General features: G+C 38.5%; 3 protein-coding genes across 4 annotated transcripts in view; 2 read left to right on the top strand and 1 right to left on the bottom strand.

Moving 5' to 3' along the window:
• nxn (nucleoredoxin) overlaps positions 1–20,145 on the top strand; it is a 35,927-nt gene extending 15,782 nt beyond the window's left edge. Inside the window, exons 2-8 of the mRNA XM_020928653.2 lie at positions 12,655–12,772; positions 14,219–14,352; positions 15,837–15,937; positions 16,026–16,132; positions 16,818–16,997; positions 17,258–17,382; positions 19,269–20,145. Of these exons, the coding sequence (XP_020784312.1) occupies positions 12,655–12,772; positions 14,219–14,352; positions 15,837–15,937; positions 16,026–16,132; positions 16,818–16,997; positions 17,258–17,382; positions 19,269–19,451 (948 nt within the window). The 3' untranslated portion in view covers positions 19,452–20,145. The remainder of the gene's footprint in view (positions 1–12,654; positions 12,773–14,218; positions 14,353–15,836; positions 15,938–16,025; positions 16,133–16,817; positions 16,998–17,257; positions 17,383–19,268) is intronic.
• mrm3a (mitochondrial rRNA methyltransferase 3a) lies at positions 18,881–22,143 on the bottom strand. Its single transcript, XM_020928672.2, has 4 exons — positions 21,733–22,143; positions 21,265–21,509; positions 21,024–21,182; positions 18,881–20,953 (listed from the first exon to the last, which is right to left on the bottom strand). Exons 1-4 carry the CDS (start codon positions 22,107–22,109, stop codon positions 20,361–20,363), a joined length of 1,374 nt encoding a protein of 457 aa, XP_020784331.1. The 5' UTR covers positions 22,110–22,143; the 3' UTR covers positions 18,881–20,360.
• A 191-nt stretch (positions 22,144–22,334) lies between these two features.
• On the top strand, positions 22,335–24,232 carry glod4 (glyoxalase domain containing 4). Of its 2 annotated transcripts, none has more exons than XM_020928673.2 (9): positions 22,335–22,493; positions 22,626–22,675; positions 22,771–22,891; positions 22,982–23,126; positions 23,214–23,350; positions 23,419–23,505; positions 23,583–23,696; positions 23,789–23,875; positions 23,959–24,232. In XM_020928673.2, the coding sequence occupies exons 1-9, from the start codon at positions 22,404–22,406 to the stop codon at positions 24,022–24,024; spliced, it is 897 nt and encodes a 298-aa protein (XP_020784332.2). In that variant the 5' UTR covers positions 22,335–22,403; the 3' UTR covers positions 24,025–24,232. The 2 variants fall into 2 exon arrangements, with proteins under 2 accessions (XP_020784332.2, XP_055004059.1); XM_055148084.1 differs by having other exon boundaries at positions 23,789–23,879.
• Positions 24,233–24,240: the final 8 nt, after the last annotated feature.

Genomic DNA, 24,240 nt, shown 5'->3' with positions numbered 1-24,240 from the left:
TTTTGTATTTTTGAGCTATAAAACCACCTGTAATTGAATAAATGTAAGGTAGAGCTGTTTATTGTCATATTATGTAACATTCCAGACAGAGCAATGATATATGCATAGAAGCAAGCAGTTAACAGCCCCCAAACAAAAAGTTAGATAGTGCACCTTAAGTACAAGTTTGCATGTGTTTTAACTATTTTCCTGCCCATAACAGTTTTATTTTAGAGACTTGAAACTGTACAGAAATGTGTTCCAAAGTGGCAAATCTCAAAGCCCATACAATAATGAAATCTTCTGCATACGCTACTTGTATAAATGCAAATGATATGGATCTGTGGATTTTTCCCTGTGTGATTGATCTGACACACAGGCTTTTTATTTCTACTCTCCAGGGCTATTATTGACCCTGTTACTGCCATAAAGGCACATGAGCCAGAGAAACCAGCCAAAGTTGAGGTTGATTAATTACATTTTGGGGAATTCTTTGAAAAGAAAATTGTGTGTCACTGACGGATCACATTGGAAACCTAAATGTGGATCACTGTCCAATTTTCCTCAGTCTAAAAACAGGCTTCATATAGTGGACCTCGCCCTCCATTTTGTGAGAGCTGGAGAAAATCATTAAAATTCTATGTGACTAGTTGTGCAGTCATCACCTCTTCACCTCATCTTTGGCTCATTTTGCTGGTCCCTGGTGCACTGAGAGGAGGCGGGGGGGGCGCGGAGGGGGGCGGAGGAGGATGGGTGAGGAGAGAGAGGGGGGAGGGAGAGGGGGAAGGTGACAAGAAGCAGCGGAGATAAGACCAGGCTGATGTGATGCATATCTCTGCTCTAGGCTCAGCTCACCCCAGGAAATGAAGACTCCGGTGGCACTGGTGACTGATGCTCATCACAATCTCATCTGTCATCGTCTATAGGCCCTGGATCCATACCACCATATAGTGCTGCTGTTGTTCATGTGCCTTTGGTTCACACAGTCTCCATATAGATGAAGGCATATTTTCATACAATGCAGATAAAATTTGTTTCAATAATACCTGTATATAGCAGGCTAAACAAAAGCTGCACTTTGCTGAGACAGCTCAAACAGAGTGAAGAATGTGAAGGGATTAACAGACATGCATGTCTAGAAAACCTAATTGCTACCTTTGCCTTGCTACAAATACAAAAGAATCCTCTACTAAAACTGAAATTAAACAGACAATGAGCAGAGTATCTTCTTATTCTGAGTAAAGGTGCAGTCTTAGACAGGTTTATTCAGACAGTTAAAAATTGACTCCTAATGTAAATATGGATTAGTTCAGAAAGCATATAGTTAAATAGACGTAATAAATAAATGTAGTTAAAAAATACCCATCATTTACTGAAGGTGACTGTGGTGGTTTTGTACACAGAACTCAGAGTGTTAGTGTAGCTACAGCTCTGCTGGGGAGCCCTGACGCAGCAGGCTCTGGGACAGACTTGGGCCAGGCGCTAACAGCCGCAGTGAGACATGACTGTAATGGTCCAGGCAGAGTGGTCTCACTCAGAACAGCAGCTCCTTTTGTGTCTGCCCTGCGCTCGCTCACTCCAGTTATTTTTAAACCAGTAAAACCTCCAGTGCACTAACTGCCAGGAGCACTGCACCTCTGCCGTGTGAGGCGTCTTTGTCTCACGATGCTCAATCAGCCCTCTGCCAAATGGAAGTCCGAAATAGACCGTCACATCATTGGCATTCATTTTCTCTTTGTTTATTTTTATGATAGCCATATGTATTTTAGTTATTCATTATGGGGGCCGTCCATGGCTGATGGCTTTTATTAGTGAGCTATTACAAGACCTGACTACAATGAAAAGAATGACTTTTGGTCTCTCTCCTTGCCAAAATCACAATGTTTGCAAGTTTGTGGAAAACATTCATCACATTTCTCTGGACAGTTTTCTCATTAGTAATATTACACCCTTAGCTGTAAACTTCTTACATATGAATGTATTGTTAGAACATTTTGTGTAAAAATACTGGAGACAAGAGCGATCCTTTGACTCCTGTGCTGGTTACTATTGTCTTTGTAGAGCTGTTGGAGAAAGTCCAAATGTGATACACATCCTCAACATTCAATCAGTGGTCTCTGCACTGCGCCCTGCAATATAAAGGCTTTTGTTTAAATAATTTCTAAAAATGGTCAAAAGCAAATTTACTTTTGCCATTTTAATAGTAGCCAAATACATTTTATTTTATGTTTTTGCTACAAAACAGATAAAGATTCATCAATGCCAAACTATTAAAACTATTTGATCTAGATCTAATCATTAAAATTTCACATAAGCCTGCAAGCTGCATAAATCTATTCAAACATATGACTCAATCTTTCTCTCCAAAAAATGTTAATAGAAATGTGTTGGAGTAGGGAGTTGAGAAGAGCGGCTGAAATGTGATCTGAGAGGAGCGTGTAGGAAGCTGATGTAGGGTGAGCACAGTGACCTCTGTCAGAATCAGCAGGAGGCCTCAGATCTGAGCTGTCCACCTCTTGAAACCGAATCACAAACACTTTTGTGAAGAAAGAAATAGCCTTACCTCAGAGAAAAGACCTCAGCACTGTTGGGATTTATAGACTGCTTTTGATATTTTAAAGGAGTTTTTAAAGGGGAGGAATTATAATGTGTATTATTATTATTATAGTTATTATTATGATAATGATTATTGTTGTTGTTATTATTGTCATTAGTATCATTATTGGAGAAATTACCGGGTCAGTGGTAATTTAAAGTGATCATGAACGCTATGCTGTTTCAGTTTAGCATTTAAAGGCTTGAACTTTGAACTTTGTGTGGGGAGTCAGTCTGACCTGCACTGGAGTGACATGACCTTAAACAATGAACTGTGGGTGCCCTCCAAATACACCTAATGATTCTTTTTATATAGAGAAACATGCATCCTATTATTTAAAAATGATGATGTTGAAATATATAATTGCCACCTCCAGTTTTTCAGTTTCCTTATTGATCAGTTCTATATTGGCTTTCAGTTCAGGCCAACCCAGAACCTCGTGGGAATCTTAAATGTGTACACTGCAAAGTATAAGCCATGTGTTTGAACTATGTTGTGTGTTTGATTTATAGTGTTTTGTTGTTCATTAGACAGTCTGTATGAAATTAAGTCCATAAGCATATGTCTGGAGAGCCTGTGTGTGCTGATTTGAGAACATCTTGTCATGGCTCGCTTTTCTGCTGTAGAGGGGGCTTATGGGAGTCTGCTGCTGGTGCTGTGAAAACTGTCAAGGGCCGGGATAAGCCTTGTGTAAGACTCTAGCATGTGCAGGGAGAGAGAGACATAGAGGGAGTAAAAGAGAAGGAAAGGGGGTAGTCCACATGTACAATTCGGCTGTAAAATGCTACGGTCTGCAGACACTTCCCAACAGATGTGACTTTAATGAGTTTAAGACCAGAGGAGGTAACAGGCTATTAATCAGTAAAGGCATATCGGCAAATGCAATCAGATATCAGGCAGGTTGTTGTAAATGAGCTGTGTCTAGATGTAGTTTTCTTGGTATTGCACTTTACATCAAAACTATGCAGTGTTTGTCATAGAAAAACAACAAAAATACATTTCAATGACAATATAAAATCTTGAATCGTGAGTCCTTTTAATGTCTACTGCCAATCCTCTGTCAGTAAAAGCATGTTGTACAGAGTGTAGAGGAATTATTTTTGAATATATTTTTGTGTTAAATTGCAATGATTAAAATTCAGTATTGTTTATGTTCAGGGAATTCATTTTGAAAGCCATTTTATTTGTTTTTACAAAATAAAATGGAATAAAAAAAACAAGATTGATTATAGAGGGGAAAAACATTGGGATTAATTCACCCAGTCACTTTTAGTTACTGCAACAACTGATTTGTGCAGCCTATAAATCAGCACCATGCAAACAAGTTTCACCAGAGAGGCGCAAAGACAATCCAGGTAATAGGCACAACGCCCCATACCTGGAGGCACGGCAGCCATTGTTGGTCTGACAGCTTTCATGGTGTCGTTGCCCACAGCAGTGCTATAGTAGTAACTCTATACTTTAGTGAGGATTTCAAGGACGTATTTGAAAAGCACCTGGGAGGTTCAGTGGTCGTCAAATATCCCTTGCTATTTATAGCTGCTGTAGAATGTACAGTACCTCCGTCACTAGCCAACTAGTTTTATGAGGCTGAGCAGACCAAGGGTGCCATTGTGATTTATGAGGTTCTCCACCGCCTGTGGAGTTTACAATGAGCTCCGGAATATAGCAGCAGTACCCAGCAGTACTACTTAAATGTCCTCAACCTGTACGTATAGCTGTACACATTGCTGATAAAATAAATGTTTAATGAGCAACATATTGGCTATCGGGTGTTTTTTCACTAAAGAAACACAGATGTATTACTATAGAATTGCTTTAGTTCAAGGCATCATCACTCCGTCAAATTTATCTTTTTACAATTAATATATTTAAAATATCCTATGTTAGTAACATTTAATGCAAGGTATTTTTTCATTCTGTTGTTAAATGTTGTGCCTGTTTTTCCCTCTTTAAGATGTGTATAATGCCACGTTTTGCTCACAGGTTACACTGATAATGTCCTATACAAATGCCTATAAATATTAATGTGTTTTGGGTCCTGAGACTGAGCGGCAGACCTCATGTAGGGTCCCAGTAGGGAGGAGGAGCACTTAAATGTGAGGTCAAACAAAGGTTACTCTGAGGAAGCTGGGTTTAAGCCCCGTGGCTGGCACTCCAGGAAACAGTGGCTTATGGCATTGGGTGGACTTTATTCCCTCTGTTTGGGGTTTGGTTTGTCACTACGGCTAATTGAGCAGTAACTGTAAAAGCCATGCTTTTTTCAAATATGTGGTTTCATTATTAACATGTAATTGCATGAGCAAAAGCTGGCATAGCACTACACTTAATGAACAAAGTGCTTTGGAGACATTTACACTTGCCAGAATGCATTCCGCTCTGTTATACTGTTACTTCATTGCAAAACTATGACAAAAATGCTGTAGTCTTTCCAAGTGTGGATTTTTTCACTGGACTTAAAGGTTGGACTAAGTTAACGGACAGACCAGGCCCAGTTGGTGCACAGCATGACTGGCTTCCTATCTGCTCTTATCAAGGATAGACACCACAGGTCTCAACATGATATGGAGATGAAGTGCTGTGCCAAAATGTGGGGAAACACACTCTTAACATGTGCCAAACAAGCGCCTGACATTGACTAACTGCAATAAATCATTTAGTGATCACCACTCTCAACATGTCATATATTCTCTCATATAGTACAACTGGATAGACCTAGCTGTCGAAACAAGTGATATCTCTGAGCTAACCGTGCCAAGCCGATTGGTAACTTAAATTGTGAGTTATGAAGGATAACTAGAGATCGACTAATATGTAATTACTGATTATGTAGACTCCAGAGCAACAGATGGTGATAAGCTCTGCAGATATTTTTGGGCAGATATATATGCGAATTTTGATTATTTTTCCCCAAATTATGTAATTAAAATTTACTACAAATTCACCCACAGCCAATTTTTGAATCAAGAGAGCAGTTTACTCATGTTTTGTACTGCCACACTGAAGTGTTCAAATTAAGCATTATGTGTATTCCTTTGGTAGCAGGTCAGCCAAAACTAAGTATCAGCCTGTGCTAGAGATTAAAGGCCTATAGCTCTTTCATTAAAAAGTGCAAATATCAGCTCGATATATCGGTTTGTCTGTAATTATTGCCAATGGGGCTGTTGTTGTGAAATCCAACCAGACATTCTGCTATAGTCTGAATTTGAGAGGGGCAGCAACAGCTATTCAATAATTTACCTAATAATTTTAATACAAAAAAATAGAATCTCCAGTATAAAAAATGTGTCCATATGTCCATATTAGAATCACCAGAATTTCCCAAAATAAAAAAAAGTTATTGTCTGCTGGTAGTCAGGTCTAACACTGCCAGGAATGAGACATGCACCGCCTGTAGTCATGGCCTTTGACCTCACCAAATGTAGGCCTCCAGGGCAGCTTATATGCTCATAGAGGGACAATGCTGTGGATGGCTATTGAGGCCTGGCTTTTTACTCCTTTTACAATCCCCCTGTGTGAAAAAAAACTTCTCACCATCACCATAGAGAGTCTAAGTTAGGATTTAGAGCCTGTATTCAGACACTGCCTTTTGTACTTTGGGGGAGTTGTACATGACCCCTCCTGCTTGTGCCTGTCTGCTCTGCTGCAGCTTTTCTACACATTTTACCACCTTATACCCCATAAGATGTGTGTAACTTCACTGGCACCTGTTGTTGTTATTCACAAAACTACTCTAATTTATTACTGAATTTTTAAACAACAGGAACACAATATGCCTGGCATTTGGTGACATGTCCTGACTTTGGCATTGGGAGGAGGCGGAGAAGAAGGGAGGGGGTAGCAGCAGGGGGGTGTGGTTGCCATGGTAACAAGAGGCCTTCATCGAAAAAGCAATTTGGGCTGTGTCTCCTCCAAGTGAGAAGCGCTCCAAAAAAAAAAAAAAGGCTTGGCTGGAAGGAGTGTGTTACAAGATTTTCCAAATGCACGGGATAGCTGTGATATTTTTGAGATCGTAGACTTGCTCAATGAATTTATTGGTGTGTAATGTCAGTAGTGTCCATTACTTTTTTACGAACTGTAACTAACTTCTGATCTTTTAAATCTTTTCCTTTGACTTCCCCAATTTTACAGTCAGTGCAGTGATTTGCACAGGAAAACAGAGTGAAATGCAGAGAGTTCTTAGACTCTTTCCATAATCAAATTCTTTAAAGTTTAAAAAATAGATTTGCAGATAATTTTACCTGTTCTTGGTTGAGGAGGTTCATAGTAAGTGAATGCACTGCAAAATTTAACACAGCTGTTAATTAAAAAAAACAAAAAACAAACAAACAACCAAACCAAAAAAAAAAAAAACAAACAACTTTTTATTTTTGGCATTTTTCTTAGACTCAGAGGATGCAATATTCTATCTAGCTAAAATCTACTTTTGATTGTGTCTGGATTTGCCTCCCACAGTATTGAAGAGTTTGCATTTAATATCCCTTGGTGCATGATTGATGGTCTATAGACAGATGAAAGTGTCATTCTTGTTTATGTAAGGCAAAACGATATGCCAAATGAGACTCCCAGTAAGAGAGAGGTCTCGAGTCAATCGCACAAGAGCAAGGCAACTGCAGCTGTCGCTGAGCCAAGATGTCACCACCGGGGGTCCCTAGCCACGCTGTGTCAGAAGAGTAACGCGATAGTGGGGTCAGGAGGCACACACCCACACGCTAAGTAACACACACTCGTGGTTAGAGGAGCAGAGGAGAGGAGGAGATGGGAGAGGGTGGTCTTTGTAGCAGAGAAGAGCAGCAACAGGCTTTTTGAAGTGGATACAGACCGTGTGTGAGAGCCCATCGAGCACACAGGAATGCAAGTCAATGCTGGCTGCTTGCTGCTGCTGGCTTCAGGGACTGAGCCAAAGAGAGGATTGTGTAGTGTAGAGTGAAGAGAGAGATGTACAAGTTCAAGCTGATTACGATGAGATGCATCTGTCTGTTTTGAATCTGAACTCAAAATCTAGCCCCGATATGATAAATACATATGGAGGGCTGTACTGTATTGGAAAGAACTTTGCAAAAAAATGCATAAAAATTGGATTGTACTCAGTGAGAACACTGTATATCTTTGTCTAAAATATTATTTATATAAGGGATAAGAGAATCTTTATCTGTGCCACAATGGGGAAATGATGTACCTTTTAAACTACTAGTAACAGTACATTGCAAGCATCAGTTGAAATAAATCGCATATGATTATTTAAAAGAGACAGTTCACACATTACATAAACAAATTGTATTTTTTGTACTGAATACATTTGTAATATTTTTTACATTAAAAGCAACACTGATGATTCTAATTTATACCCCATATCTGATGTACTAGTAATAGTGATTTTCTTTTTAGTTTTGCCAATATCCAAGAGCTACAGTCCAGGCCTTCCCTGCAGTACGTCATTATGATCAGAGCTCACACAGCCTGCAGGCACACTCAATAAAGGAGTCCCACCAAAAGACAAATGCTTTTGTTGAACATGTCTTCAGGGGGTTTCAGAGGGCTGGTTAGTCTATAACTGAGACAGCCTCCTATCAGTGGCCTCACACACAGTGATCTATGAGGAGATACTGATCACCATGTTTTCGCATAGGCAGGAGATAGACGATTGTGAGTTGAAATTGGATCTTGGGCCATAGTGTGTGACTGTGTGTGATGGTTCAATACCCTTCCAGAAAATTCCATTTGATTTCTATGGAAAATATTTTTACCTCATGACCGCAATAAAAGCCAGAATTCCTGAGTGGTTAAATTAAATTGCACAAATCTACTTTGTCTGCAGAATTGAAAACACTCCACTTATATGAACAAATCTTGAAATGCTTGACTTTTTGAAGCTATGATTGCAGCCTATTATGATTTGAAGATATTAAACTAGAAGAGGTATGCCCAGGAAATATTGAAACAGTCTAGATGACTCTGCTATCTGTGACATTGTGAGGCACTGTGGTGGTAAAGGCCTCTTCTGTCCTATTTTGTGGTGACAGTGCTGTAGAAAGAAGGAGCAGAGTTTGGCAGACGCCTCGGGCCGTTTCCCTCTCCCCTGCCCCGGTGAATGCAGATCTATGAGGGGACACTACTCTCACAATGATGACTGAATTGGCCATGCTGAGTGAAGAAAAGCCCCCCTCTCCAGCTCTCTCAACATGACACTCCGAGCATGGACCCTCCTGCTGCTGACAGGGGTTTGAGAGCAGGTCATAGCTGTCGAGATCTGAAAAAGACACAGCTAAAGTTGAAGCAGATGTGTGTGTGGATCCAGAGGTTAGGAGTGCAGGGACCGTGGTTTCTCTTCCAAAGATAATCCCCTTTTAACTCTGAAATGTTGCCATAAAGTGCAACAGTGCGGTGAAGCATGAAAGTGGTCTCGTCATGCATGACATTTACCACTGAAATGTGGCTTCCATATTCACCATCTTTTGTTCTCGCTCTGACCGTGTGGCACAGTTAAATCATGTACTCCTATTGAACACAATCTTTTCTTTTGGTCTTTCTTATTGGAGTGGTCCAGCTAATTATCTCTCTCCTAGTGTGCAGAGAATTGTATTTTGATTCAGCATCGGTCATTTCCATTTATCAAAGTTTTCAACTGGCACTGTGCATCAACTTGTGTGTTGAATACATTAATATAATATTTTGTAGTTGTTTTGATATTTCAATGTAGAAACCAGTGGTAGTAGGAATGGGGCAAGGTCTCATGCCACAAGATCTCGTGAGACAAAATTGCCGCATACACACATAATCCCTCATATTTTCAGTTGCCTTGGAAAAAAGGGGTTAACTTTGCTGAGTAACAACCCTTGAGATGCTGTAATACTAAAAAGCAGTGCTACAATGACAGCAAAACTGTAAAATTAAATGAAGTAAAAATTGTGAAGTAAAAATTGTGAACTGAAAGGCACAATTTATTTAAAATAATTTTAAAAATCAAATTTTGTCTCCATCTCAGGGACTGAATTCCATGACATGTCTCATAGAAATTGTGCCTCATCCCAACCCTAGTATTTACTCAAATATGTTTGGTATTCATTAAATAACTTATATAGGAATAATGTTGTGGTTATAACAATAACCACAATTGTCAAGAGTTGAATACTATGAAAACAGACCAGCTCGGCTCACAACCTGATGCCTTCCAGACCACAATAGCAGTTTGATATGGCTGGTAGACTGAGTGTTATCCTATTAGCATGAAGAGCAGTCAGGCTAATGCTTATGTTTCGGGGGTAAATGGATTGTTAGTATGGATTTCCAGTTCTCTCTTGAGCCCTGCCACTTAAAGAGCCTTCTATGAGGCTTATTGATATTTTAAAGAGGTGTGTAACATAATCATAGGCCATGAGGTTTAAGACCATAATCTGGATTTTTTATTTTTATTTTTTAACATTGGTTGTGTGATTGTCTTGTTGAAATTATACACCTTTACCTTTACACCTGTTTGTAGGATGAAACACCTGTTGTTTAAATTGCTCAATCTAGAAAGATGTCTGAATGGTGTATGTACGTGTAATTGCATATATAAGTTTATATTTGGCATCATATCACCGAGCAAGAAAGTGGTCATAAGATTAAACCATCAATCATCTTGTATCCATGGGCACCATGCATACAAGATGAATAATTTTACCAAAATATTGTATCTTGAATGGGCAAAATTAATATGAATGAGTTTGATTAGTTTAATTTCTATATTTGTTGTCTCACTCTGCAGCATTGGGTTGCCTTCCTTCATTGCAGAGACAGAGAGTGAACAGTAGCTTTGGAGAAATTCTGTAAATTCCTCATGCTTAGCAGAGGATAATTTCTTGACCTGCAGTTTAACTGATGCAGTGAAACTTAACCCTTCCTGTATCAGTACAAAGTGAGATCATAATCCGGGCCATTCCAGTCTTTCAAGGTGAATTGTATTTTATTGTGACTGGCTTCAGGACATGTATGCACTGTAGTTACAAGGTTATCCATCCGCCTGGGAATCACAGCAGCACTTTCATCCTAAAGGCATAACTAAAACCCCAGAAAGATTTATTATCTAGCTTTTCTCTGATCTCTCTGCAAAACCCATTGTTGCATGACTCTCGTTAGTATACTATACATTAATAATAAGACATTGAATATGCTTGATAATTTTGCTATTTTAAAAGGGGTACTTCCTGACCACATGTATTTTTTTCCCATTTTTGTATAGACTTTTTTTGGTTCTTTTTGTAAGTAGGTGAGAGAAAGAAGAAGGCTGAGTTGCGTGTCTAGCTCTATATCCAAAAGCTATTATTAGTAATATTAGAAGTTATGTTTTTTTTGTTTGTTTTTTTTCACTAGTACATAAAGCAAATGTGTAGGTGTGCAGAAGAAAGGGCAGGCTACTTGTGGCGGAATCATAAAATGATTGGAAAGTTTCATTTATTTAAAGGAGTTAAACCAACTTCAGTTTCCATCTGGCCACTGTTGCCTGTTTTTGACATTTTCAGACATGCGCCATCAACTCCTAGTGTCATATCCCCCGTTTGGGTCAAATATTACGGTGCTTTTGCTCCCTGATTTAGGAGACAGTCACAGTTAATGCTTTAAACCTCATCAATTTGTGAGCAGTGATTGAGTTTCCAGAGCCATGTGTGGAAAAGCCGTTGACTGTGGCGGATTGCTTTTGAGGACTGTCCAGACCCACATCTTCTACAGGCTCCATGTCGTCTTGTCCAAAGAGAGTCTGACCTCAGCTGTCATTAGGTCCTGTGCATGGCCCTGAAGAGTAAACATAGACTCACAAAGGTCACTGTATGCATACAAAGGGGGCATTGGTATTGTAGGCTAGAGCCCTATGGTTTATAGAGTTAACCACTATATTTGTGATGTTGCAGTGAGGTTAATGCATATGGCAAAGAGTATTTTAAATCAGGCAAGGCTTTGTTTTTTCCATTTGATCCTTTCTTGAAAATTGCTCTAAGAAACTGATTGCCTTTTTTCATTCTGAGATATGTCATTTTTGTATAATTTTGCATCAGTTTCAGTATTTAAATGTATCTTGGCTTGCAGTATTTAATGCATGATACATAGTCTGGTAAACCTCTTGGACTGGATTCAATCTGATAAGAGGTTTATATTATCAAAATAAATTTACTCAGTGGACAGTTAATAATTTACTTGGTTTAAGTTTCAACTATTTATTTTTACGTGCAGTTGTTCATATTAGAGGTTCATAATTCACTGTATTATGTGTGTTTTGCCTAATACTGTGCAGCCCCTCTGTATGTGTGATCTGATGTCACTCAAGTCTTTGGGCTAAGCTTTGTCATGGAGTCGGATTTAACACAAAACCAGCAACAAAAGGTTTTCATCAACCCAAAGCTCATTTGTAACTAAACTCCTGGCAGACTTCACTAAACCAGAGGAAAGTTCTCCACACTTCATTTGGTGTTCAGACTGGGAGATTAAAGTTACAGTAATACTAAGGTTCTTGGCTCAGTCCAGAAGTAATAAATTTGATAATTTTATAAATTTGCTGTCCTTTAATGACCTTCACTCTGAAACTCAACTTTCTCAATGTTCTTTTTGGTCACTTCTCATTAAAGTTTTTTTGTTACCCCAAATGCCTCTTGTGGGTTTAAATGGAATTACTTTATGCAAAAAATAAATAAATAATAAATAAAAGTACAGTTGTTTTCTACAATTATTTCTGAATGTAAATTGTTTCTTCTACTTTTAAACCAACACTTAATTTCAAGATAATACAAAATATATGACACATGTGTATGTATAACACATATTCTTGCCAATATTATTTTCAATATTATTTTTTTACTGTGCAACTCTCATTGGCCATTACAAACACTGCTGGAGTAGCAGGTCTCAGTGCAGATTTAAAATGTGTCCTTATATCTCATGTGTTTGTCTTCATTGGCCAAACCCCCAACGCAAACATTCAGTTTAAATACTACAATATTTCAGGTGAAAATGGTACCACTGGGATGTAATTAAACCACAGGCGAAAAGGTTGGGTCATCTTTTATGGCTATTATTTCGACATTTTTTATTTCTTTTTCTCTCCTCAGATGAAGCTCTGGAATAAGTACAAAGTTACGAGTATACCATCCTTGGTGTTTGTGGATGCCATGACTGGGAAGGTGGTTTGTCGAAATGGGCTCCTAGTGGTCAGAGATGACCCTAAAGGTAATATGTGTCCACTTAATGATCAGTCAAGTTACAACACGTATTAAATATCAAGCCATACAAATATTATAATTATTAACCCATCAAAAGGAAAGTCCTTATCCTTGTTTGTACTGTTGCAGTGATAATTGTAGCCTCACATACCTCTCAGTGCATCTGTGGTTCTCTCTTGTGCATAAACTGAATCATTTCTAAACTTTGAAGTGGGACATTGAGAAGACTTGCATGCCTTTCTATTCCTGAAGATATCCTAGTTTGTGGCAAAGGCATAAAACATAAAAATCCTGCTTTTCTGTCTGTCTTTTTAGAATAAAGTAGCAATGGAACAGAATGTGAATTCCAGGAGCTCTGGGATAGATTTCACAGACCTGTAACATCTCAGGCATTAATTGTATTTTCTGACTAGACACGTAGGCAGTTATTGTATAATTGTATTGTAATGTATTTTTGTCCTGACCATATTCCACTTGTTGGCTGAGTAGTAAGCACTCTGGCCCCACAGCAAGTTAGTCCTGGGTTTAATTATCATATTGGGTAGTGCCCAGTGTCTGCAAGAGTCCTCTGGTTCTGCATAACCAAAAAAATGATAATAATAATCAGCCAAAGTGGCAGAGCACACAGTTGCAGCAGTTCAGGAGTAACTATCCATCTGATCTATCTGAACTTGTAGCTTGTGGATGTATAATAAATATTTCTTTTTTTTTTTTCTTAGATATGTTATAATTATTTTTACTTTCATGGTGATCATGTAAGCCTTCAGTAAGCTCTTTAGCTTCACTGCACATCTACTTCCATTAGACTTGGAAATCATTCTTACTGGACCCATGACCAACCACAGTTGCAGTTTATAAAAAGAGAAAAAAAACCTCATTGAATGTTTGAATATAGCAAGACGAAAGCAGGGCAGCTGAAACACTCAGAGCCGTTTGCTTTTCAGTTTCGATGAAAAGCCTGTGTAGAGTGGTGTCCGGACTAGCCCACAGCGTAAAAGATAAGAGTGCGTTTTTACAATCTACAACAACAAAACCTCAGCTCTCCCTCACAGCCAATGTGTCATTGGTCTATAATGACGCTCTGGATGACCATGTTCACTAAAAGGGGCTATTTTAAAACAGCACTAATGGTTTTTACTTAAGACTACACAAGAGATGGACCGATATATTGGTTGGTCGATATTTGCACTTTTTGTGTGTTGGCTATCAGTCTGCAAATGCCTCTGAAATATGCAAAAGTTTTGTTTTATAAAGAATTTAAAAGAAGTAAGTGTCTGAAGCTCATGTTTTTATATTGTTCATTTAACCGTATGATAAAACTCCCTGCATACTTAAGGGTCATTATATCGGTAGTAGTTTTTTAAAAATTTGTTATCGTGACAGGGCTAGGAATAGCGAGCTCTCTGTGCATTCCTGTTTACTCATCATCCCTGTATCTGTGACTCTGCTGCAGGCTTAGAGTTCCCCTGGGGACCGAAGCCATTTGCAGAGGTGGTGGCCGGGCCTCTGCTCAGGAACAACAGGCAGACCACAGACAGTAGTTCTCTGGAGGGGCACTATGTGGGCGTGTACTTCTCAGCTCATTGGGTAGGTGAAGGACACTGTAACTGTGTGTAATTTACACAAAACACTTCATCAATGTAAAAATACTCACAGAAATGAAGGAGCTCTGGTACACAAAAGCAAAAACAACTGTACATTAAATACTTGTAAAAATGAGAGAAAAATTAACAGTAATGCTGGAATTTCCCTATTGTGGGATAAATAAGGTTCTCTTATCATAAAAAATAATAATACAAATATAGACAAAATGCATTTCAAAATATATATTTTACATGAACATTTAAACACATTCAAACTCATTTTAATGAGGTAAACACAGCAATTTGTAAATCCATATCATGTCTACCTTTTCTAGTCCCAAACCTGCATAAATTGATTTGCTAAAACCATTTTGTAAACCATCACTCAATACTACTAGCATAAATTGAGTATAAACTATAGTTGAAGTCATTGCTGCAGATGTTGAGTTGTAGCATCTGGTGTTGGTATGCATGTAAACAGCAGTGTGTGTCATGGAGAAGTTCAATTGCTCAAACAAAAGAGACATGACCTAAATTTAGATCCAAGTGTTTTAGAAATACAGGTTACCCTTCCTATGTGTCAAAAAGGTACAAAAATAACTATGTAGTGCTAGAGGTCACTATAAATCAGTTCTATTCTTCAGCAGTTACATGAATGCAAATAAACTGATGAATTATTTTGCTTTCACTTTCCCACACTTTGGTATGACAAGTATGTAAGCATAACTGAATCAACTGAATACACAGCTCATCAACACCTAACAACAAAACACATGCCTACAAATAATGCATTACAAATAAATGGTGTCAAGTGACCAGAAGTAAATGGTGCCAGAATTGTTTACCTAACATGAGCTGCACCTATCGCCATTGTTATAGCTGTTATTTATTGCTTTGTAATTGCACGGAAATGTGGGAAAGATACACAGATCAAATTGGGCATGAAAACCCATGTAAGCTTTAAGTACTACTGTCACTGCCACTGCTTGTCATGTCATCTTAATACCTGCTATTTAAACACGGAAACTCAGTCCTGATTTATTGTGGAATTTGTTACATTCATAATGCTTTTCAGAAACCCTTTAAACAATATAAGATTAGGTTATATAATTTGACTTTTGTGATCTATAAGACATGTTATAATTTTTACCAGTTCAAAAACATATCTGGAGTTGTGTTTTGTTTCATTCACACAGGTTTGAGTAATTTTGCGTTATTAGTCGTCTCTATCTTTAAAGCTCAAAATACTTAGTTCCATCTTGTGATGTTATGAAGCCAGTACAAACTGGCTATTCCAGGGCTGAAATTAAACTCTAATGGAGTTTAAAAACAGTTTGAGAGGAGAACTAGCCTAGGATTTGTGTGTTAAACATGTCTCAAAGAAACAGAACACAACTTCGGGTATGTTTTTGATGAGGAAACATTATAACAGAGATCAGAAAATACCATAATATATTAATAATGCTTTTTTTTTTGTTTTTTTGCTAGTGTCCACCATGTCGCAGTTTGACCCGGGTCCTGGTTGAATCATACAGAATCATCAAAGAATCGGGAAAGAAATTTGAGATTGTATTTGTTAGCGCTGATAGGTGAGTGGCTTTACTAATGTACAGTGTAATTTGTATAATTTGCATAACTACAGATTACACATCAAGTTTTATTTCTTGATTCTTTCAGGTCAGAGGAGTCTTTTAAGCAATACTTCAGTGAGATGCCTTGGCTAGCCGTGCCATACTCTGATGAAGCCAGGCGATCACGGCTCAATAGACTTTATGGAATACAAGGTAACTCATTTCAGTGTTAAAGAAGACATATTAGGCAACATGGTATTATGGTGAAAAGCTCTCAGAAGTCCATTTTAAATAATATGTGCTTTGAGAATGTATAGGAACTTTAGCCCACAGAGGAATGTAGGCTACTAATCAATTAGAGAGTGGGGTGTGACAGAGAAGTTCTACTCCTCTGCCCTTTTCCATTTAGCTAGTGTTTGGATGAAGCTGGCAGTACTTGGCTCTGGGCCGGTCCTGCACTGAATGTAAGGAATGCACAGAGAATAGATCGACTCTGCCCTGTCCATGCTATCCCCCTGCTTCTCCTGCAGCACACATGACCAGACAGGAACCTAGTGACTCATGTGCTTTGCTGTGCTCCCAGATGGTGTCTGTTTGTGATAAGCCTTTTAATAAGGCTAGAAGATTGTGATCAGAGTTCACGAGGCCATTAAGTGTGAAACAAATTCCAATTTTATTGACAATGGGATGAAGCCCAGAACTGCAGAATGACACATAAGTCTGAAATAGCAAAAAGCATCCACTCCGGCCCACGTCTCAGCGGGAGAGTGAGCAGTCTGCGTCACATTGTTGTAATGACAGGAAATTACCTCAACTGCTATCCACAGATTTGCCCATTTAACTTCCCTCCTGTGTTGGCCCCATCCCACAACATTTGTATCTTTTGTTCTGTCTCCAGGTATCCCTACTCTAATCCTATTGGACACAGATGGTCACATGATCACACGACAAGGCCGTGTGGAAGTGTTAAATGACCCTGAGTGCCGCCTCTTCCCGTGGCACCCTCGCCCAGTTTTGGAGCTCAGTGAGTCCAATGCAGTGCAGCTTCATGAAGGACCCTGTCTTGTACTGTTTGTAGGTGAGTAGACAATACACACAGATATTTTGTGTCTCTGATTGCATTGTATGAATATGTATAGAAGCATTATCGAAGTGAATATTAAATGTTGCAAGCCTAATAAAATATCTTTGCATTATGTATGAAAATCAATGAACAACCAAACTGACCTCCCCATATGCTTATTTCTGACAAACTATTCGGTACGCGTATCTTGCAGGTGGCCTCTTTCTGCATTCAACTACCTGTTTTTCCAATGACACTGCCTTGTTTTTATTCAGATGCAGAAGAAGAGGGAGAGTTGGAGCCTGCCAAGGAGCTGATCCAACCAATAGCAGAGAAACTTATGGCCAAGTACAAAGCCAAGGAAGAGGAGACACCTCTTCTTTTCTTTGTTGCTGGAGAGGTAAGATACACCACAAAATAATTTGTAGAAAGAACTGACCAACACATTGCATTCTTTCATGTAAAAAAAAATGGCACAAAAAATTTAAAATGGCGTATGCACAAAAATGACCCACCACCGTCCTCTGGTGGATATATGGAACATTTTCGTAATGGCTCTGCAATGAGACACAGATTGATGGTTAATATACACATTACCAATGAAAATTATATTGTTATAAATGTTGTATTTCAGTAGCAGACAAGCTTTCTGTAAATTACATGAAGCTCTGGATGTGCATGAAATGTGTCTTGGTCCACGCCACTTCACTAAACATTAAATTATTCTTTAGTCTCTCCAATGGTCTTCCTTGGGCTCATTTTCATGATTTCTCATTTGTAAAGCTCATTATTTATGCTGCAATTCAAATTATTGATTTCACCCTCTTTCCCCACTAGCTCACATTAAAGCGTAGAAGGGCAGTGTGTATTGCTTTAATGCGTATGTACTTTAATATCATACTTTTTTGCACCCTGCTTGTCAGTTGGTGATGGATAATATTCTTAATTTGTTTCTATAAAGTCAGCCAAACACTTGAAAGCTACCAAGTAAGATGGATGAAGCAGCTAGAAGGGAGTTTTACCATATGGTTTCTTATCAGAGGCCTGTATGAAAACTGAGAATCAGTAGGCAGAGCTATCCCTTTGGGCTGCTCATGGTTCACACATGTTGAGCTTTATTATGGCCAGCTGCAGCTGAGAGGCTCTTTGTCTTTTTGTTTTGACCTGAACTGAGTGGCACATCTCATCCATAGTCTTTTGTAACTTCCTCCATATGCCAGGACGTGATTATTATCTCTCAAAATCAAGATGAAATGGATAGTATGGATGTACTATGAAGTGGATCTTGTGTGGTTGCCAAAGTATTTTTCTAAAAATATTTAGGTCACAATCTTTTTAGAGTGTTTATATGTGTATGTTGGATATTAGTTGCATTACATTAATACACTCATATCCCTACACTGACAAGGGTGCCAAATACTGAAGTAGCGAAGACAATTGAGGAGTTAGTTAGATATTTGTGTGAACCATTCAGTTTACTACACACTTCAATGTGATGCAGCACCACCTCCTGGATCTTTGGTGTCAGTTCTGCATTTTCTGTGTAATTTCTCCCATGGATTCTTTTCTTTTAAAAATCTGTCTTTTAAGTCACATTATTTTTACTGAGGGGAAATATGCAACTGTGAAACTGTGCACTTGAAATTAGTGTAGCTCTACTCATTTGATAAGTTCTAACCTTGTACTAAAACATGACCAGTGAAATCTGAAATGTGATTGAAGCAATTCGCCTGAATTAGATATCCACATGGACTCCCAACTGCCAACTTAAATTATTGTTCAAATCTGTCTCTGTTTGATTTCAGTCCAAAAGCTTCAATACTAGACATTTTGCTTTGGGCTTAGGTTAACAAAGGTTTAGCTGAAAGTATTAATTTGTCTCAAGAGGATTGCCAACAGATGGTTAGAATTATTTATTTTAAAAAGTTGTTTGGTTTTTGGCTAGTCACATAACAAAAAAATAAAGAGAAGCCATTGCATACATTTGTGGAGATGGAGATCAAGTTCACGTTGAAAAAATCAAATTGTGATCTGATCTTTTTTTTTTTGCTAATTGCTTTTCTTTTGTCTATCATTATACAGCACCAATACTAATCTATGAGACCAGGTATTCCAAATAAATAAAAAAAATTAAATAGTACAATTTTAACACTTAAACACACAACATGTGCAAAGCTTTCATAACCCAGTGCTTTTGTCTATTGTTTGAAGTGAATGGTTGCAAAAATACTCTAAGGAATGTGCTAACTGTAAATCATTAATCTGACTTCCCTTTTACTTCTACAGGATGACATGACTGACTCTTTGCGAGATTACACAAACCTCCCAGAGGCTGCTCCTCTGCTTACCATCCTGGACATGTCGGCCCGGGCCAAGTACGTGCTTGACGTTGAGGAGATTACACCAGCTATTGTGGAGCAGTTTGTCAATGACTTCCTGGCTGAGAAACTCAAACCAGAGCCCATCTAGAATACAGAAACATGGGACTCATATCATCAAGCTCTTTCCCTTGTTTCTCCCCCGTTATCAGACTGTTGGACACATCCTATTTTTTACTGACATTTTAACTTTTAGACATTATCTTAAATGGAGTCCTTTTCTCCTGTGGTGCCTTGCATTGGCTATAACCTTCACAGTAATATATATATGGAGATTTTGTTTGAGATTTGCCTGAGGAAAATATTTTTTTCACTTAATAGATGTATGTGAATTGTGGAGAACTCAATATTCCCAAATGGACCTATGCTCACTTTGTTACCTGTTTGTCACACATTTCACTAAAGCTCAGCTGGATGTAGCTGTACAGCATCAGGGTCCTATTTTAAACACCTAAGAACACAATGTGCTTGCTTTTTACATATCAATGACTGAAGCTTTCAATCCTTTTGTATTTGTATGTTCAAGTTAGAATGTAAGACTTGCATTTATGTGGAAATGATGGTTCACGTTCATAGTCAGTGGGACTTTTCTGGTGGTGATAATCTTGAATCATGTTTGGCACAAAACGCAAAGAGGGTGTTGAATGTATTTATAATCCTCTAATTCTGTTACTTTTGGTATCTACCCTTTGACCTGACCATTTATTTCAATGCACTGGTAAGCACAATAGTACTATAAGTAAAGGCAAATCTATGTAAACTAATAAAATGCAGTGACTCATTTACTTCTTTCAATGTTTGTTTTCACTATGAGAAACAACAGCCAACACATGCTTCTCCCCTGAAAATGCATATGGATGCAGGCTATAAAGGGCAAAACCACAGGCAACAAATCGGAACACTTTTTTGGTCATTGAATCTGCAGAATCAATATAAATATTATAAATGCATCTAAGGATATTGTGTTTACTCTGTGTGTTTTTTTTTTTTTGCTTGTCCATTATTTAATCACATGTTTTGTCCTGTTGACGATCTGAGACTTTGACTTTATGGAGTGAAGTTGCTGCATTAGTTGTTTTCTGCCCTCAAACAGGAGGATGCTGGCTGCCATGGCAGAATTTAAACTGTCTACTTCAGGAACTACAGGAATAAAAAGTCTGTGGCCAGACGTTTTTTCTGCAAGTTGCACCGACTCTACACTGAGACCATGTGTTTCGCCTCCGATCACAAGAGCCGTGGTGCTTTGAGCCCATGGCTCATGGTACAGTTTAGTCTCCACTGTGGGAAGAGACAGTTCATATTCATTATCCGAATCTGAATCATAGTCCTCATAGTCCACTTGTTTGTGATTAGGCTGTGCTCTGACCCAGCCGTAATATCCTGCTTTCTGAGATGTTTTCAGTTCATCAGGTTTTGGCTCTGCGATTTCCATTCGTCTATTCCCACTGTTCCCACTGTCTGCCACATGGACAGTCACAGATTTGGGCAGATGGTTTTCAATATCATCCCAGTGCACGTTGGAATAAAGGGGAAGGCGGAAATGGGCACCCATTGCAGCACGTAATACTTTAGGTTCCCAGGCATCAACACAACCTATGCATAAAATAATCAAGCTACCGTTAGTATTCTAAAACAAAAATTGTAATCATAATGAAGAACATACCTTTAGTGAGGAGGACACTCTGACAACCTGCTGCATCAGCACATCGTAGTATCGTCCCAAGATTTCCAGGGTCACGAATATTATCACATATCACAGACAAGGGTATTGAATAATCACTGTTATATTTTAATTTTGAGGGGTCTGGGCGAGAAAATATGGCTGAAATCACAAAATAAGCATAGTTTTTTATTAATCAGTGAGAAGTTAAGAGAATGTATTAAAATTGATAGAAGATGCCTACCTATTACACCTTGTGGTGCCACTAGATCAGACCAGATTTTTATATCTTCAAACTTTACTTTGACCAGAGTGGCCCGTTTCAGCTTGACCACAGGGAGCTCCAAAAGGCGATCCATTGAACTGAAGAACACCATCTGTGGGATGGCCCCAGCATTTAGGGCATCACTGATCAGCCTCCTGCCCTCCAACAGGATCTTACCCTGATGCTCTCGAAAAGTCCTAGACCGAGCCACACTCACCACTCTCCTGAGAGGCGTAAGAAAGACACACAGGTATAGAAATCATTATCAAAGCTACATGGGTGAATTAATTCAGTGTCTCAAAATCATAGGCTATGCAAAAATCAGTAATGGTAAACTACAATAGAAATACATCATCAGGAAAAAATAAATGCAACGAATAAGAAAAACAAATAGTGTACACACTGCAGTATGACACATGAGTTGTCAGTGATCAGTGATGGACTCACGATAGTCTCTTGTCTCCGGAGAAAGCCCTCTCAAAACGGAGTCCTGCGATCTCATCTTGTGTGATAGGTCTCTTCTGAACATCTTTTGGGACAGTATAAACACTTTTCCTCTCATTGACAAACTTTCTTTCAGCATTGTCCCTAATGTCCTTGGTTGGTTTCTCCATCTTCTCGGGTTGCTGCTGTCTGGGGACAGATTTTGGCTTGATAACCTTTGACGTGTCATCTTCTGGAAATAACACGTTGACCGGTTTCCTCCTCAGTCCGCGCACATACCGTTTACTTTCCGCAATAGGTCTACTACTTCTTTTTCCCAATAATATAGCTTTACTCTCAAATGGAAGTAGACAAAACACGCTTCTCATGTAGGCTGCCATCACTGTTTTCTACGTCGTTGTTCTGTGCGACGTTCATGCCATCATGCCCCACACTGCCACCGTGTGTCCATAAAATATTTATAAAGTCTGTAAGACTGTAAATATTAATGAAGGCAAGATATTATGTTAGACGTAAAGTTACTTTTGATTAATTCATTTATTCTACACTTCTAATACTAAATCTGATTTGCACAGTAGCGTTGTTATGATCCCAGTTGATGGCCGAATCATCGATCGCCAGGCCTGATAATCGAACATTACAGTAGCTCGAAGTACCGTCAGACAGCAGCAGTCATGGCTTTGAGGAGGGCTTTACATTTTGTTTTTAAAGTTGGCGACAGGAGCAAAACAGCCACTTTTTATCGAGATGTTCTTGGAATGAAGGTATTGCTCAGTAAGAACTTATCAAATTAGGTTTACACATACTGCTAGCTTCATTCTCTGCTCATCTCACATTCCTCTGCTGCCATTTCACTTGCTAATGTCGACTACATTTTTAATCAAAATGCATTAAAGGTTCTTCGGCATGAGGAATTTGAAGAAGGCTGCAAAGCTACATGTAATGGGTATGTATGAATAATATTACACCAGTGCATTTGGACTTTGCTCCATGTGTAATGGGGTTATTAATGAGCTGAGAAAACAATGCATTCCTATGTAGCCCTTATGATGGAAAGTGGAGCAAGACAATGGTTGGATTTGGGCCAGAAGATGAACATTTTGTTGCTGAATTGACATACAATTATGGTGTGGGAGAGTACCGACTGGGCAATGACTTTCTGGTAAGAAATATAAAATTTACTTCATCTAACTTACTACAGTTAGTGTACTGTTGCAGGGAAGTGGATACATGTTTGTTCTTTACATTACAGGGCATTACTCTACAGTCAAGTAAAGCTGTCAGCAATGCCAAACATCTGGGCTGGCCTCTGACCCAGGTGGAAGAGGGCCTTTATCTGACCCATGCTCCGGGAGGTTATCCCTTCTATCTGATAGACCAAGACAAGCCTCTCACTGGTGAGTGCAGAAAGCACTGCATTAAAATGGGTACACATAAGTAACTGTGAATGTCACTGTCACTCATTTACTAATTTTACTCTGTAGACCCTGTTCAGAAGGTGTGCCTGGCTGTGTCAGACCTGCAGAAATCCATCCACTATTGGACTACACTCCTGGGTATGAAGGTCTTGGATAGAAATGAGCAGAAGAAAACTGTTTTAATGGGATATACAGATAAACAAGTAAGGGGATAAAGAATTGTCTCAGAATAGTTGATTATTTGTTAATTACATAATATGTTTGCTATTAGTGTAAGCTGGAACTTCATGATGTCTGCGGGCCAGTAGATCATGGAACAGCATTTGGAAGAATTGCATTTTCATGCCCAAGAGATCAGGTATTGAACACATCTTTGACCTTGTAGAAACATTTTCATTTTATTATGTATGTGTTATGATGTGTAAACTCATTTAGCTGCCCGACCTCGAATCTCTGATGAAAAAAGAAAATCAAAAGATTCTAACGCCATTGGTCAGTCTTGACACACCTGGGAAAGCCACTGTGGATGTGGTTATTTTGTCAGATCCAGTAAGTTATATTATATATCAGTTATAACATAATAACAATACTATTTTATGACAATAAATACACAGTTACTTAAATACCTATATTTATACTAGGACGGCCATGAGATTTGCTTTGTTGGAGACGAGGCTTTTAGGCAACTTTCTTCGGTGGATCCTCAAGGAAATGAATTACTTAATCAAGTGAGTATGTACACAGTTTTCTTTCTCATATGTAAAACAAACAACACACATGTTCCTCATGCAATATTTTGTCTCGCTTATAGGCAATGGCTGCAGATAAAAGTGAAGAGTGGTTTGCCAAACACAACAGACAGAAGGCAACAGCCTGAGAAAATGCCGCACTACAGCCTTTTTGAAACCATACCTAATTATTGTATTACATTTTGATATGAAGTCATGTATTGAAACCATTAAAACTGACAACAGCAGTCTTGTAAAAGCAAGATCTTTACTTAATTACAATTATTATAATTATTTCACATTTATGACAATGTACCATAGTAATTAATTAAATAAACTTGTTTATAAATTTTTAAATTATGTAA

The sequence above is a fragment of the Boleophthalmus pectinirostris genome, unplaced genomic scaffold, assembly GCF_026225935.1.
Source record: "Boleophthalmus pectinirostris isolate CB_2022bp ecotype Guang Dong unplaced genomic scaffold, ASM2622593v1 HiC_scaffold_9, whole genome shotgun sequence".
Classification (NCBI taxonomy): Eukaryota; Metazoa; Chordata; class Actinopteri; order Gobiiformes; family Gobiidae; genus Boleophthalmus; species Boleophthalmus pectinirostris.
Note: the sequence above shows the minus strand (reverse complement) of the source record. Positions and strands in the feature narration are given on the sequence as shown.